The sequence below is a fragment of the Oryzias latipes genome, chromosome 4 (genome assembly GCF_002234675.1).
Source record: "Oryzias latipes chromosome 4, ASM223467v1".
Taxonomy (NCBI): Eukaryota; Metazoa; Chordata; class Actinopteri; order Beloniformes; family Adrianichthyidae; genus Oryzias; species Oryzias latipes.
The window spans coordinates 22,647,213-22,662,684 of NC_019862.2; the positions used below are offsets into that span (position 1 = coordinate 22,647,213).

Below are 15,472 nucleotides of genomic sequence, written 5' to 3' on the forward strand. Positions count from 1 at the left end.
TTCTTAATCTAACTTGATGGGAAGAATGTCATGAGTATTGATTTTTTTTAACCTGTCCAGCAATATCATGATAGGATGTAATGTATTGGTTTAGACAGTTTTAGAAGAAAAAAAGGGATTAAACTGACTCCTGCTGAGGCCTTAGTCAAAACTGCCCTTAAGGGTAAACACAATCTATCATGTCTGAGGGCAAAAATGGACAAACCTGTACAAGGCACATGCAAAATATCAAGGTTATAGACCATTCGGGCATGTAGTGCAAAAATATTCACGCACATCTTTTTCATGGGCATGCTGCGAGCGACAGTTTATAGTGAATACTTATACATAGGGGGGAAAGAAATAGGCGAGGCACAGGCAGGTTTTGTGGAATTTTCCTTTCTTTAACATCCTCACAAACTGCACATTGCACTGTCGCTCTTTTAACCCTCTGATGTGGCTCTTCAGCTGTAAAGAAAAAGCAGACAATTTGACAATTGGGTTTTTGGTTGATTTCTTTTCATTTATCTTTATATTTTTACCTAGCTAACAGAAATATTTTTCTGTTGGCAGGTGGTGGGGGGGTAATTTTTATATGATTGTGCTTTTATATTCAAGGGTTTTTTTGTGTGTGTATAGCACTTTGTGTTATCTTTTGTATAAAAAGTGCTATATGCATAAAAAAAATATAGATTTGATTTGATTTTATTTTTTTGGTTTGATTTGATTTGGTTTGATTTGTAGAGCTTGTCCCACGTTCAACAAAGAAACACGAATTTCTGTGTCATTATATGACAAACGCAGGTGTGAAAATGTCAAAGATATGCTTTGAACTACAATGTGGTATCGGTGCCATACAAGAACAAAAACTGTATGGTTTATAGAATTATTGTCTTCACAGAGGCTATCGTTTGGAATCAAAATCTGGCTTTTTAAACTTACATGTTATCTGGATCCTAAACAAAACGTCAGCAGCTGCTTTCACTCTCCTTCCCCCGCCTTTCAGATTTTATTAGCAAAACATTTGTTAAAAACAAAATAGAAAAAAGGATTTACACACATTTAGTGCTGGGGTGAATTTAAAATGAAAACAACAATGTGTGTTTTTTAATTCAAATGTATTTCGTGGTGACATTATTAATCTTTTTCGGGAAAGCTGTGTTGCTGGAGCCGAGCAGTCGGGCTTTAGAGACAGAAGAACACTTGTAAGACGTGCATGTTCATCTCTGCTTCTGGGTATTTTTGTAGGATTTTCCCACTGCAGGGATGATTTCAAACATTTCATGGTTCATCCTCTCAGCTCCATTCAGGTTGTGTTCAGCTTAGTTCTGCCTGAGCTGAGGCTCTGAGTTGATGTCTTGCTCCCATGATCGGTCTTCCACATTCAGCCCCTGCATGGTCACAAAAAGCTGTAGAGGGAAAATGAGATGTAAATTTTTGCAATCTTTGCATTTGTTGGATGTTCTGGGATTTTGGGTCCAGCACATCCAATCATGTCAATTAGTGGGACTGGTCCTTTGTCCCAATTCAGTTTCGTCACATTCAATTTCGTAACTTTGAATGTGCACAATACACCTCAATGTACTTAGCGCTTGAGGCGCAACTGCTCTTACAGGTGACCACGGGCTTTCTGCGTGGGAAAAATGGTGCGCTGCATGCATTTAGCCAAACGAAATATCAAAGTCATAAATCGCTCAGTGAACCCTTAGAACAAAAATGTTCATCCACATTTTTGGCATGCTGCAGGGGACACATCATAGAGAACACTCATGCAACATGCACAGTGAAGTAAGGGTGAAGTAGGTGAGACGCAAGAATTTAATACAAATATTTCATTTTTTAAATCCCCCCCACATTCTGTGGACTAAGCATGGAGTGCATTAGTCCTGTTCATGTGAGAAGTATACACTCCTTAGCTGTTAGAAATGAGGAAATTAAATAATCAGAGCATAGTTTGTGTGGGTGTCCTATGGTCAATAACATTTTAACTGCACACCCCATACATGTGGCAATCAGCTGTGGTCAGTAAGGAACCAGTACTCGCACCTTAATAATGACTAGAGTATGGTGTAAGGCACCACATGCCAGCATCAACCGAATGCCATTAGTGCATGCTACTACGCTACTACTAGACAATACTCGACCACACAAACGACAATCATTCGTTGTATTTTCTGCTACGTTCCTTGAGGTGGCTGCTGAAGCCCTAAATGGTAAATGTCGTGTACTTACTGTATATAGCGGGTTTCTACCTTCTTAGAAGGTCCAAAGCACTTAACTGTCACAGTCCCATTCATTCGTTTACACACCCATTCACACACTGATGGCGACTCAGCTGCCACTGGCACCAACCTATAACCACCGGGACCAATGTGGGGTTCAGTGCCTTGTCCAAGCAGTCTTCAACACATGGACAGACAGGGCAGGAACCAAACCTGCTATCTTTTGTTTAGAGAAAATGCAGGCATAATTAGATCACATGATATTTAGAAAATACACTGCTTTTCTTTTTACGTTGCATCTATTAGCAATGATGATGTGAGATTTCCAGAACCTTCCTTTGACTTTGCATAGTTGTAATACCTTAAAAGGTCACTAGATTGACGATAGCAGAGGTACTCCAGAAAACAGATATCTTCATTACCAAGGCCAATGTTTTTCAACCAGTGTGCTGCAGCACACTAGTGCGCCGTGGGAGATGGTCAGGTCTTCTGTGGGAGATTGTTTATTTTTTTACTGATATCAAAACATTAACTATCACCAGGATTTCAGATCTGTGTTCATCTAAGAAGGCCCTGATAAAACACTGAGTAGTTAGGATGCGAAAGATGATAAACATTTTTTCTTTGTGTTTATTTGATTCTCGTAAGACATTTTGATAAGAATGACGGTACCAAGATAGCTGTCCCGCCCCTTAAACTCCCTTCATCAATTATTCTTGGAGGTTTGAGCAGCACGTCATCAGTCTGACCAATCAGACGTAGTTAACATCCTCACTTCCTGTTTCTAACATGGTTCAAAGTGTCTCAGTGGCAGCTTAAGATCATCTTTAGCAGTGTTGGTCCCGCAGGATCTGTTGTCAGACCATGTAAAAAGTGCATAGAATAATACAACTTATCTTTTTAACGTTCCCTTTTCCTCTCTGGCCAAGGGGACATAATGTTCAGATTATTGTTATAATAATTTAATGTTGAATAATTAGATAAAAAAAGACCACAGGGATGTAATTATCAAGAGCTGGTCCCGAGCCCGGAAAAAGGGTTGTGTCAGAAAAGGTATCTGGTGTAAAAATCTCTACCAAACCAACTGTGCGAGTCAGACAAAGCTGCTTCGCAGTGACAATCTCTAAAAGGATATGGCTACGTTCACACCGTAGGCTGAAACGACCCAATTCCGATTTTTTTTTACCCTGTGCGACCTTTATCTGATCTTCTCATTTTCAAATGCGACCCAGGCCACTTGGGTATGTGGTACTGAATCCGATACGTATCCGATCTTTTTAAATGCGACCACCGTCTGACCGGCCAGGCCACATGAATCCGACCTGTACGTCATTGAGACGCTACAAACGTCATCATTCTGCGTTGAAGTAGACAGGAACTAGAACATAAACAACAACCATGGCGGACGATGCTGCTGAGACAAGTCAGTGGAAAGGAAGCGAGGAAGCGATTGGATTAATATTTGGGTGACAGCTCTATTCAGGCCAAACTCCAGGGCTCTTATCACAACCGGGCAGTTTTTGAAAATATTTCCAGTGAAATGGCAGAGCGTGGTGTTGAACCTTGACTTTTTTTTTCTCTATCCGACCGTGGTCAAAAGCGCGGGAGACCGAAGGCGGATCCTCCTCCGGGGTTCACTTCCCTGTTCTGACCCTTAGATTCTTCAGAACGGGTTAATAAAGAGTCCATAGTAGGGCTGGGAATCACTGGGTTCCTCACGATACGATACGATAACGATACTTTGCTCACGATAACGATACTATCACGATATGGCGATAATGCGATAATCGATATATCTCGTCTCTAACAACTCACGATATATCAAACAAAAAGAACTTGAAAAACTGTTTTTAGGAAAATATTTCCCTATTTATTTTTTTGTTTTTAAACACAATGATAATGAACAACTTGTGTCCTATTTGGTGTAATGAATAACAGACTTTTGTGTAACATTGCTGAAATCAGTAATACTCTGTCTTTGACAAACAATGACAATTTTCATTTGGAAATATCTGTAAAATTCAGTTTAAACAATAGTGAACATGAACAGCAGTGCCATTATTTAGTACAAAATTGGTGTAAAAAGGATAAAAAATGAATGAGTCAAGTAGCTGCCAGGCACATTGGTATTAACTTTTGAAAAACATAACCAGAGCCATTGCTTGATTTAAAAGAAATAGCTGTGCATCAGATATTAATTCTGTGAACAAATTACCAGGGATAAAATACATGAAGAACTTAAAGTGCATCTAAAAGTAAACATCTTTGTGAACAAAACGTTTGGGGAAAAGCTGCATGCGATGTATGTTTAAATGTTCATGTTTTTCTGGAGAACCACAAGCTTTTTAGCGTCAAGACGGCGCTCGTCTACTGCTGCTTTGAGGAGAAGGAGGGTCTGAGGGCAGGGATGCCCCTCTTTTTTACGTTTCCATCTCAGCCGTAGCTGGTCTGGACGTACAGTACAGGGATCCATTTTTCAGTATTTCCCAGAGGGAATGTCAAAGCGTGGCTCTACTGCATTCAATAAAACTACTACTACTACTACTTCGCTGTACGCGCTCTCTTCTGTCTCTTACACACACGCGCGCGGCTGCAGCACATACACATCCCCATTCCACAACAGTGGTTACAGACGATCCTGGCTCCAATGCCTTCTTAAAATGAGAAGATTGTAATTGTGCTGGCTCCTTCGTGAAAATGAATTTAATACTGCAAAAAGAGCTCCACTGTTGACAACACTGTTGTTGACATCCATTGTTAACGTTAGCTACTTCCACAAACAACGAGTGACGTTGTACACCGTTGAGTACTCTTCTGCGCATGCGGGTCAATTCTGGGTCATTTCACGGTCACACAGGAGATCACAAAAGTTCGGATTTAATTAGAAATGTGATCGGCCTTGCAGAAAAATTGGATTTTTTCAAAAAATCGGAAATGAGCATTAAGCCCTGCAGTGTGAACGTAGTATAAGCTGGAATTGTACTACTTGCCTTTTCTCTAGTGTTTTTCTTTTACCTGAAGGTGCCGTTCTAACATTTGGGAAATGGATTGTTCTAAGTCCTGCATCAACTCATGATCTTGCCGGTGGGCTGAACTTGGAGCTCATGACACTGTAATCTTTTTATTGGTGAACAAAGCATCGTTATTTATAGGCCATGACACTATCAAATGCACATGAAGTCATGTTGTTCGTTCATGCAGTTGAATTGATGAAGACACTTGACTGACATGGACTGATGTCTACTGGTTTGAGACATGACTCTTTGGGATTTTAAGTCGTAACCCTTGTGCTATCCTAGGCACTTTAACATTGGGAGTTGGGTCATCTTGACCCACTAGACAGTGCTCTGAACCTTTTTTCTTCAATGATTTGTGAAGCTCACTATCTGGTGTGTGCCTTGGAAATACAGGGAAGGGCATCTGGTGTAAAAACTCCCTGTGCAAATCAGTGAAAGCTGACTCCTCAAGGAAAACACCCAAATGCAAAGTCTAATTCATGGTTATATGTGTACAGTATGATGTTAAAAGGGGGTATCTTGCCCCTTATGGCTCGTGTGGCCACCGTAACCCTTGTGCTATCCTAGGCATTTTAACATTGGGGGTTGGGTCATCTAGACCCACTAGACAGTGCTCTGAACCATTTTTCTTCAATGATTTGTGATCTTCACTGGTGTCCATGGATTACATGAAATCTTTCCACCTTTATCCACCTTTGTCATGGTAGGGAGAACACGTCAATGCAAGGGTGGGGTCATCTAAGATAGCACAAAGGTTAAGTCCTCACGCTGGCCTTTTTCCTATTATTCTAAACCAAGGGCATCAATCTCCAAGCCTTGAAGTCCGGCCTCCTGCTGGTTTTCCAGAAATCCTGTCTTATCTGTTGTTTATTATCTGGATCAGGTGTGTTTAGCCAACACAGAGCTTCAATGGCAGGTCGGTTAGAAAACATGGATTCCGGCTCTTGAGGCCTGGATTCTGACACCCCTGTTCTAAACTTTCCAGGAAGAACTTCTCGAGGGTGTATACCCTCCAGACCAAGCCCATCTGTCCATTTAACCCTTGTGCTATCTTAGATGACCCCACCCTTACATTGACGTGTTCTCCCTACCATGACAAAGGTGGATAAAGGTGGAAAGATTTCATGTAATCCATGGACACCAGTGAGGTTCAAAAATCATTGAGGAAAAAAGGTTCAGCGCACTGTCTAGTGGGTCTAGATGACCCAACTCCCAATGTTAAAGTTTCTAGGAAAGCACAAGGGTTAACTCCAATCCTGAAGCTAAACAGTCACACAAATGTCACACAAATTTGCAACCAACCTTTGAAGAGTCTCTCTTCAAAGTTTGTGACCATTCCTGCATGTTTTTCCCTTCTCCCTCACTTCTCTTTCTCAATTTATACAAAGTTTAGAACACATGTTTTTTGTGATAAGGAGAACAAATGTTCCCGGCGGGAAAGTGAGCAAAAACTGAATCAACAACAAAGCGAGGTGTCCTCTGTCTCCAGGCGTAGCAGGAGAGTGACGTGCAGAGTGAGTTCATGATCAGGGAATCACCTCCAGGCTCGCCCGCCAGCTCTTGACCCCCGCTGCTCGCTGGAAAACATTCAGTCGTGCTGCAGAGCGAGGGGGGGGGGGTTGCATAAATCAGGTGGGTTTGGATCTGCGGGGTGTTTTCTGTTGCAAAGTCTCAGTGTGTGCTCTTGCTTTGATAAAGAAATACATCTAAATCTGCCAACTCCAAACCTGTCAGGGCATTTAAAAAACAAAGTTGAAAAATGTATCTAAATACGGAGGGAAAACAGATGATTTTTTTGCACTTGTAGATTTAAATACCTATTTCAAAAACACTCATAGTATGATGCCTGGTCTACAGCCTCTTTAGAAAGACAGGTGCTGCTAATTTGATATTCATAATACATTTTTTGTTATTCTTTGTTAGCACCATGTCCAAAGCGGTCCTTAAGCAGTCTCCAGCTTGTTCAGAATGCAGCAGCACAATTGTTAGCAGCAGAAGAGATCACATCACTCCTGTGTTAGTTTCACTTCACTGGCTCCCAGTTGATTCTAGAATCAAGTCAAATATCATCCTGCTAACCTATGAGGTTTTAAAAGGTATGGCCCCGTCCTACATTAAAGACTTCATAGTGCCTTACCACCCAAACAGAGCACTTCGTTCGCAACACCTTACTGTTAATGTGTTTAAATTAAACTCAACAATAACAATAAAGTCTAGGCTGCTAGAAGTTTGAAGCTGGAGAAACTATGGTGCACTGTTCTGTCCTCTATTCTTGCCTACTTCTACCCTCCTTGTCTCCTCTATTCTTGATCATTATTTATCATTTAGTTCTCAATGCCTCTATTTGGTGCAGTGCGATGTATGTATTGTCCCTCTGAGTGGGAAAGAGTGCTTCCAGATTCCAGTTGGCTCATCCGTGCGCCTGTACTTGACCGTGTACCTCGTCTCTGGCTTGCCTGTACTACTGCTCCTACACCTGGCTGTGGATCCTGTCTCCGGAGTTAGACAAGTTAATTCTTCTCTATGAGTTCTGGTAATCGCCTGTCCGTCCTGGGGGAGGATCCCTCCTTCATGTGGACACCCCTGAGGTTTCTTCGTTTGTTTCCGGAATCCGTTTTTTTTAGGAGTTTTTCCTCACAGCGAAGGGGGGTCTAAGGGCAGGGATGCCAGTTTAGTTTAGTCTGTTCAGTTAAAGTTTAGCATTTTCCTATTGAATTCTATGTGTTTATGATTCTTTTGATTTTATGTTTAACTTTTTCAGTTACCGGTACGACGCACATTGAGACGACTGTTGTTGTGAATTTGGGCTATACAAATAATATTTGAATTGAATTGAATTTTTTACACCATTTGGAGTATACCATTTCCGCAGTAAACTCAATTTGTACCAAACCTTTACATGTGTGGGGATTATAGGAAAACAATATAAAATTCTTTATGTAGGCCGAAAGTCCCTTAATTGGCAGCAAATTATAGCAGAGCTGTTTTTGCAAAATTAGAGAAGATAATATTTTTTAGTTACTTATTTTTACTTAATTTTCAGGTAAATTTGTGCATTGTGGGGGAGAATTTCGACCACCCAGCAGTAGTTTACAACCAATAATTTGCCTTTTTCCCGCCCGTTTGACCTTTTCAGGCGTGTTAATGAGGTAAACAGAAATTCTGGTTGATGACAGCATCCCATTTAAGGCTAATTCTTTACCAATCAATTCAATTCAATTCAATTCCATTATATTTGTATAGCCCAAAATCACAACAACAGTCGTCTCGATGGGCTTTGAAGTAAACATGAACTCAAAAGGATCATGAATACAAAGAGTTCAATAGGAAAATACTAAAATGAACTAACAAACTGACTAAACTAAACTGGACATCCCTGCCCTTAGACCCCCCTTCGCGGTAAGGAAAAACTCCTAAAAAAACGGATTCCGGAAACAAACGAAGAAACCTCAGGGGTGTCCACATGAAGGAGGGATCCTCCCCCAGGAGGGACAGGCGATTTACCAGAACTCTTAGAGAAGAATGAACTTATCTAACCCTACAACTACATATATAAAGTCCAGCAGACGAGCTTCATCCAGCCGTGGTTGGGGGGACAGTCAGGGGTGCGAGTCGAGCCTGAGACAGGAACCACAGCCAGGTGTAGGAGCAGGAGCAAAGGCGAGGTAGACGGTCAGGAACAGGAGCACGGATGAGCCAACAGGATTCTGGAAGCACTCCCACTCCCCAGGAGGGGAGAGGAAAAGAGTGTCAACACATGAATCGCACTGCACCAAACAGCGGCATGGAAAACTAAATGATAAATGATGATCAAGAATAGAGGAGAGGATCCAATCAGGATTCTATGGGTGACATCACACATTTTCTATTAAGTGTATTTGTGCTGATGACACGGATTTATTCATCTTTCCTGGAATCTGATGTTTAACATGAAAAAGAAGAAAAAGAAAATTGAAGTAAAAGCAATATTGAATGATGACAAATCCATCTGTCATTTGATCTAATTGCAAAAATTGAAACTCTTCAAATAAACATTTATTTCTACTACACCTGATTGTTTTGTGAAATGTATGTTTCCCCACTAAAATTATTTACGCTAGCATGGATTTTGATAAAAAGAAATCTTGGGAATATGAACAATAGTTGAATGGTGAATTCAATTATTCTTATTTTCAGTCAAGCGTTAAGATAACTAAAGGCTCAAACCACAGGAAGTGTTGCAGGTTGAGTCCTTCAAGATCAAACTAAGATTGACTTCAGGGGGTCAGAGGGGAATTTTAATATAATGTAAATTAAAAAAATGTAGATTATAATATGTTCTTAGCTCAATACGTGTATGTTAGAGAAAACATGGCTGGGTTTCAACAACTGCTGGTGTCTGATTCACACCTTTGTCTATTCTTTTGAATCTGACTGAGTAAATGCATTGCTCTGACGATAAAAGGATGATGACGCCTGGATAATCTGCAACATTTTAATCGGAGACAGCGAGCCTCTGCCTCCTCTTGGGAAAGTAAGATTTTGCACTCGTAGAAATTCTTTTATTGGTTCTGAAAGGGAAGACAAATCCTCGTCTGGTTCTGGGAACAGGCATGACTAAATGCCAGCATAATCATCTCCGTTTGTCAGCGAGCTCCGTATTGATTTGTGTCACTTTCCATTTGCATACATGGCAGCTTGTCTGGCTAAATGTCACCACTGCAGAGATGAATACAGTTTAAACCACAGGCTCCAAAGAAAAAAAGGGGAACGGGTGTCATTTCTTGTCTGTCAAAGAGAGCGTGAGCAGGAACTGCAATGTGCATTAACTCTTCCTCAGATGGATAGACCTGGAAATCCAATAACCGTACTCATTCAGTTAGCGTAACAATCAAATTTGTTGGACTCGTTGACACCTAGTGGCACAAATAGCAAATTTCAACCAACCTAAATATAATTTTTTATTTAAAGTTCAGAGATAAAACTACATTTTGTGATTCTAACATTTGTATCATTTGTGCAATTGTTTTCCTCTTTTTTAATGTGTTTTTTATGGATAACGTTCCCTCAACCCTTCAACACCTGAGACGTCACCTCCGACAAATAAATAACACACGCTCTTCGGCATACCGTAACTCTGACTGTTTGCGATCAACTTGAAACAGCTGAGTCTGACGCAGAGAAAAGCGGCTTTTCGTATGTTCTGCAAAAGGCCTTAGAAAGACTGACACAACGGTGATCATTATTAGATCTGCTCTCCTGCTTGCAGCTTACAGCCACGTCTCACTTCTGCAAACTTTCATTTAATCTTTATGTTTTGGATGAAGGTAAAAATATGAAAATCTTGACAAAGCCTATTCTTCACGTGACCTACAATTGTTTGCATTAATGGTCGTATTATTATGGTCCAGATGACAACTTCTTTGCCAGGGCCCTTAGATAGATGCATACTGCAAAGAAAAGCAAGCTTGCATCCTTGTTTTCTGGCATCCATCCATCCATCTTCTAAACCTACTCATTCCCTTTCAGGGTCACGGGATTGCTGGAGCCTATCCCAGCCACTGTTGAGTGAGGACGGGGTACAACCTTGATGGGTCGCTAGTCCACCGCATAGGTTTTCTGTGGTCAGCCATTGTGAGCATGGATGGTTCTTAGTTCTAAAAATGCTCTGTGAAAGTACACATAAGGATGAAAGATAAGCTGCTCTCGAGGGAGCTGTGTGAAGTGACATCAAGAGACTTCAAATGAAACAAAGACGAGCTTCCCTTGCAACTTTACTGCTCAGACAGTGGCTGCATGAAAGCAGCTAGAGAGATGACCAGTTTTACGAGAATTGGCAGGATAAAACTTTCCAACATCATAACAACAGTTCTGGTGCTTTTTTAAAATGATTAATATTAAACTATCTCCCTTTGGCAACATTACCATCTAACAAACACTAAAATCCTTTATAAGGATTATACAAATGATTTATAGTTCAAGTATAATAATGTGAAGAGTTCTTAGAATGAGAGTGAGTAACCATAAAGAGATAGACACAGTGGTGGTGTGTAATGTGTATCAAAACACTTAATGACCTTGTTTCTTAGAAAACCACACACCAACATGTGCTGTGCATGACGATTAGTTGCTGCATTTCTTTCAGTGTCTATCTATGCAATGAGGGGGTTTCAAATTACAGAAAGTATTATCTGGTACTCAACATGCATAGTGGTCAGTTTTATGACCTCTGCAGAGAAGCAGTGCAATAATATAACAATTAGAGTTAATGGAGAATTCCCGAGTACTTGATCTGGTCCATATTGATTTTTAATTTTTCAACAGCTGGCTGATGATGCTGCAGCCGGTGACTCCACCCCTCCCATAGACAGCTGAAGGAGGCTTGCTGACTTGCAGTTGATTTAGATACAGTCGCAGGCGCACCTAAAAGGAAGGGTAAGATTGATCAATTCTTCTTAGTTTTTCAAGCAGTAATGTTTACTTTAAATGCAATTAAATCCGAAATACTGATTTCACAGACTTAACAGATGGGGGTCTATTTTATTTTAGTAGCCCTATGGCATACCTTTCATTAAAGTTGCTTTTTTCAGAGAAATACTTAAGCAACCTAAAACATGCATAATTTAATAGTTTTTCATTGACATCAAAACGATAAGTTAAGATAAACAATTCCATTGTCTGCCTACTTATATTTATTATTTCTAATGGTGATATCTCCGTTGTTCCAAATAATAATTTTGTTTGGGGAAAAGTTGTGTGTGTAAAAAAGTTTTATGCTATATAGGCCTTATAATAAGTATTTGAATATATTTATGATCTTATAATGGAACAAATAAAAATACCTAATAAATATAATAAAACTAAGAGGTGCATTATTTCAAATTCTCACACATTTTTGATACAGTAAAAGACAAGAGTTTAAAGTGCAGGAGTCAGCAGTGAGAACGCCAAGATGTAAAAAAGCATTTGCTAAAACAAACCTATAGGTTAAAAGGTATTTCAATATTATCTATAGTTGGGCAAATTCATTTTTTGCCTGTTTTCATTGTGTAATTTATCTATTTCTAAAACATAGAAACACCCTCAAAATTCTTACCAACTCCTTTTGATGCACTAATCCAGGATACTAATGGTCAGAATAGTTTTTTTTTTTCCATTATAAGATCATACAGGGCCAGAGTGGGATAACCTTTATGATTTTAAAAGATATGTGCTTTAAACCAAAGGCCTTAAAGAACGTTAGGGATGATTTTTTCTAGTAGTTCAATTAGCTTTTTTTACATTTTGCCACATGATAGATTTTCTCTCTCATCCCAGAAACAACCTTGATGTTAGTGGAAAGTCAAGTGTGAAGAAAAGTAATATTTGTTAATTTTTTGAGTTTTTTAATTAGCTTCTTAGTTCGGTTCAATAGGTTCACAAAAACAAAAATCAAACAAAATCAAATCTGTTTTGACTGGTTTACGTATTAAATTAACTTAAATGACTGCCATAAGAATTAAAAAAAAAGTATATTTATTTGATGAAAGATTTGCGATTATTTCTGACTTCTATTTTAAAGTAAGAGTACTTTTATTTGATGCCACATGATGGGTTTCCACACATATTGTTTGATATTTTTATGTATGAAGTTACATTAAGTTGCTTAATGAGAATTACTTGTTTTTTTTTTTAAATAATCAGTGCTTTGCACTGTCATGATGGTTTAAAGTTTGAATCCTCATGCTTGGCGCGTGTGCGCTCTGCGGATCCCAGCTGAAATTGCGCGCACTTGATGACGCAGCAGTCTGGCGTGGTGCGCTGCTGCGTCATGCGCAGGAATACAGGCACCGCTTTCCAGTGAACATCTGTACTTTCTTTTCCCTTCAAAGAAATAAAAATTAGACTCTTGGAAATTTTGCTTTGATTAAAGATGTTGAAGGTGAAGTCCCGCTGGAGGATCACAGACACGCGAGGATCACACCCCGTCCCGTCCCCGCTTCATTTTTAAGAGGACACGAGGAGGAGGGCTCTGACATCAGCGCTCCCGCCGCCGTCCCCCAAATAAGCCAGCACCCAGGAGGCTGCCTGTTTGCCGAATCCGCCGCGGCTCGCGCCTCTCATCCATCAGGCGGTCGGGATCCGCCGGAGCTGGAGCGGCCGGTTTGCGCATCGAGGATCCGCCGCGGGACGGAGCTTCACCTTCAGCGGTGAGTTTGCAGGGGGGGAAAAACGAGTCACGTTTGTCCTAAACGCACCTCTTCAGCTCAGAGCACTGACCCGCACGCACATGGACTCACTCTGCCAAGCGCACTGACTGTAACGCTCATTACGGGACTTTGATTTGAAATCTGCAGCTGCAGAAGGAGTGGCACTCTGCACTGCAGCTGTGACATCAGGTGTGCGCGCACGTGTGGGTGGAAGGAGATCAGGCATAACATTAGTCAGGTCAGTCTGCACCCCCTCAGCTCCCCAGGTCTGTTCATGCAGGCCTCAGACTGTCCTAGTCGGTGAATGAAGGCTGGATTACAAAGACCCCCACCTGCTTTGCTGTTTCATATATTTTTGGATAAATAACCTCAAACTTTCAGGTGTTGAATTTCACCTCAGGGACAGATTCTTATCTTTGCTGTGTCAGCATCACCGCTTTTCTTTCAGTCCACTTAAGCTCAGGGATTCCTCCAAAACTCACCTTCCTATGAACACCTGTTGCCATGGGATCAGAGACTTTCCAGTACAGAGCCCTCTTTGAGTACAAGCGCGAGCACACCAATGACATCAGTCTCCAGCCAGGTGACCTGCTCACCGTCGCCAAGGCCTCGCTCATGTCTGCAGAGCCCCCAGAGGGCGGCGAGCGAAGCCCCCCGGGCTGGTTGCCTGGCGTCAACGAGAGGAGCAAAGAGAAGGGACTCTTCCCAAGGACGTTCGTGGAGTTTATTGGAGTGGTAGCAAAACCGTGGCCCCGGCCTGGACTGCCAGCTGCAGAGGGCCAGCTTGGAGCGGCAGCTTCTTCAGGTAAGTGCATCTGCTGAACTTCATTGGTTATTTATCTTATTTTATTCAGAGCTTAGCAGAACCTTTTTTTTTTCAATTCTTAAAACTTAAAACTCTTGTCATGGGCGATCTGAAGAGGGTTTGACTCTGATCAATTTATGTGAAACCAAATCGTGACCTCTGAACCTGAGTCGAGTCATGCGTTTAATCCTTGTGCTATCTTAGATGAGCCCACCCTTACATTAACGTGTTATTCCTGCCATGACAAAGGTGGATAAAGGTGGAAAGATTTCATGTCATCCATGGACACCAGTGAAGATCACAAATCATTGAAGAAAAGAGGTTCAGAGCACTGTCTAGTGGGTCTAGATGACCCAACTCCCAATGTTAAAGTGTATAGGATAGCACAAGGGTTACCAGTAAAGCCCAGGCCTTGTGTGAAGAGTCTGCTTTGGACTTCAGACTGCAGATGGAGAACTGCAAAAAGTCCACAGTCTGAACGCCGCTATGTTTTCCAAATGCTGGTCATTTATCAGTGTGTAAGCGTTTTTTTCAGTATGGTGTTCATGGTGAAAAATGACAACATTAAACATACTCTAAGTGCTGACACAGTCAAGGTCATGTCCTGCAATTATTGGACACGCTGATCTTGGAAATCGTGTCAAATAGGGTTTTTTTTTCTTATCTAATCTTTCTGAAATGTTTACACCTTTGCCTCTCAAAGATCAGTTGTATCATTTTTATGAATTTTTGTGAATTTTTTATTTTAATTTTTTAAGTTTTGGATTGATGATTTGAGGTGATGGCTCACTTTTTGGTTGCAAGGTGGCTTGGCATCCCCTCACACAGCGCTGGTTCAAGTCCCAGCTGGGATGTTTCTTTGTGGAGTTTTTATGCACTCCTTGTGCAGGTGTGAGTGTGGTTCTGCGATTTAGTGGCGACCTGTCTAGGGTGTACTCTGCCTTCACCCAACCGTACCTGGGATAGGCTCCAACAACGCCGTGACCCCAAAAGGGTTTGGCTGGTTTAGAAAACGGATGGATGAATGGGGCCCACTCTTCATCTTCTTAGACAAATCAATGAAATGTGAAATATTTTCAACAAAAACCAGTTGGACCAACTCTGTGATCTTATGGTACAGTGTCCGCCTTCAAACTGGAAGGTCATGTGCTCAAATTCATGGTCAAAGACTGAAAATGGGACCCTTGACTGCTTGACACTCAGCATTGAGGGGTTTGAATGGTGACCCTGAAGTTCAAATCACATCAACAAATAACTCGCTGCAAAAACAAAGATCTCAAC

General features: G+C 41.0%; 1 protein-coding gene across 1 annotated transcript in view; it reads left to right on the forward strand.

Moving 5' to 3' along the window:
• Positions 1-13,035: 13,035 nt before the first annotated feature.
• pik3r3 (phosphoinositide-3-kinase regulatory subunit 3) overlaps positions 13,036-15,472 on the forward strand; it is a 248,651-nt gene continuing 246,214 nt past the window's right edge. The window contains exon 1 of the mRNA XM_011474287.3: positions 13,036-14,191. Within this exon, the coding sequence (XP_011472589.1) occupies positions 13,891-14,191 (301 nt within the window). The 5' untranslated portion in view covers positions 13,036-13,890. The remainder of the gene's footprint in view (positions 14,192-15,472) is intronic.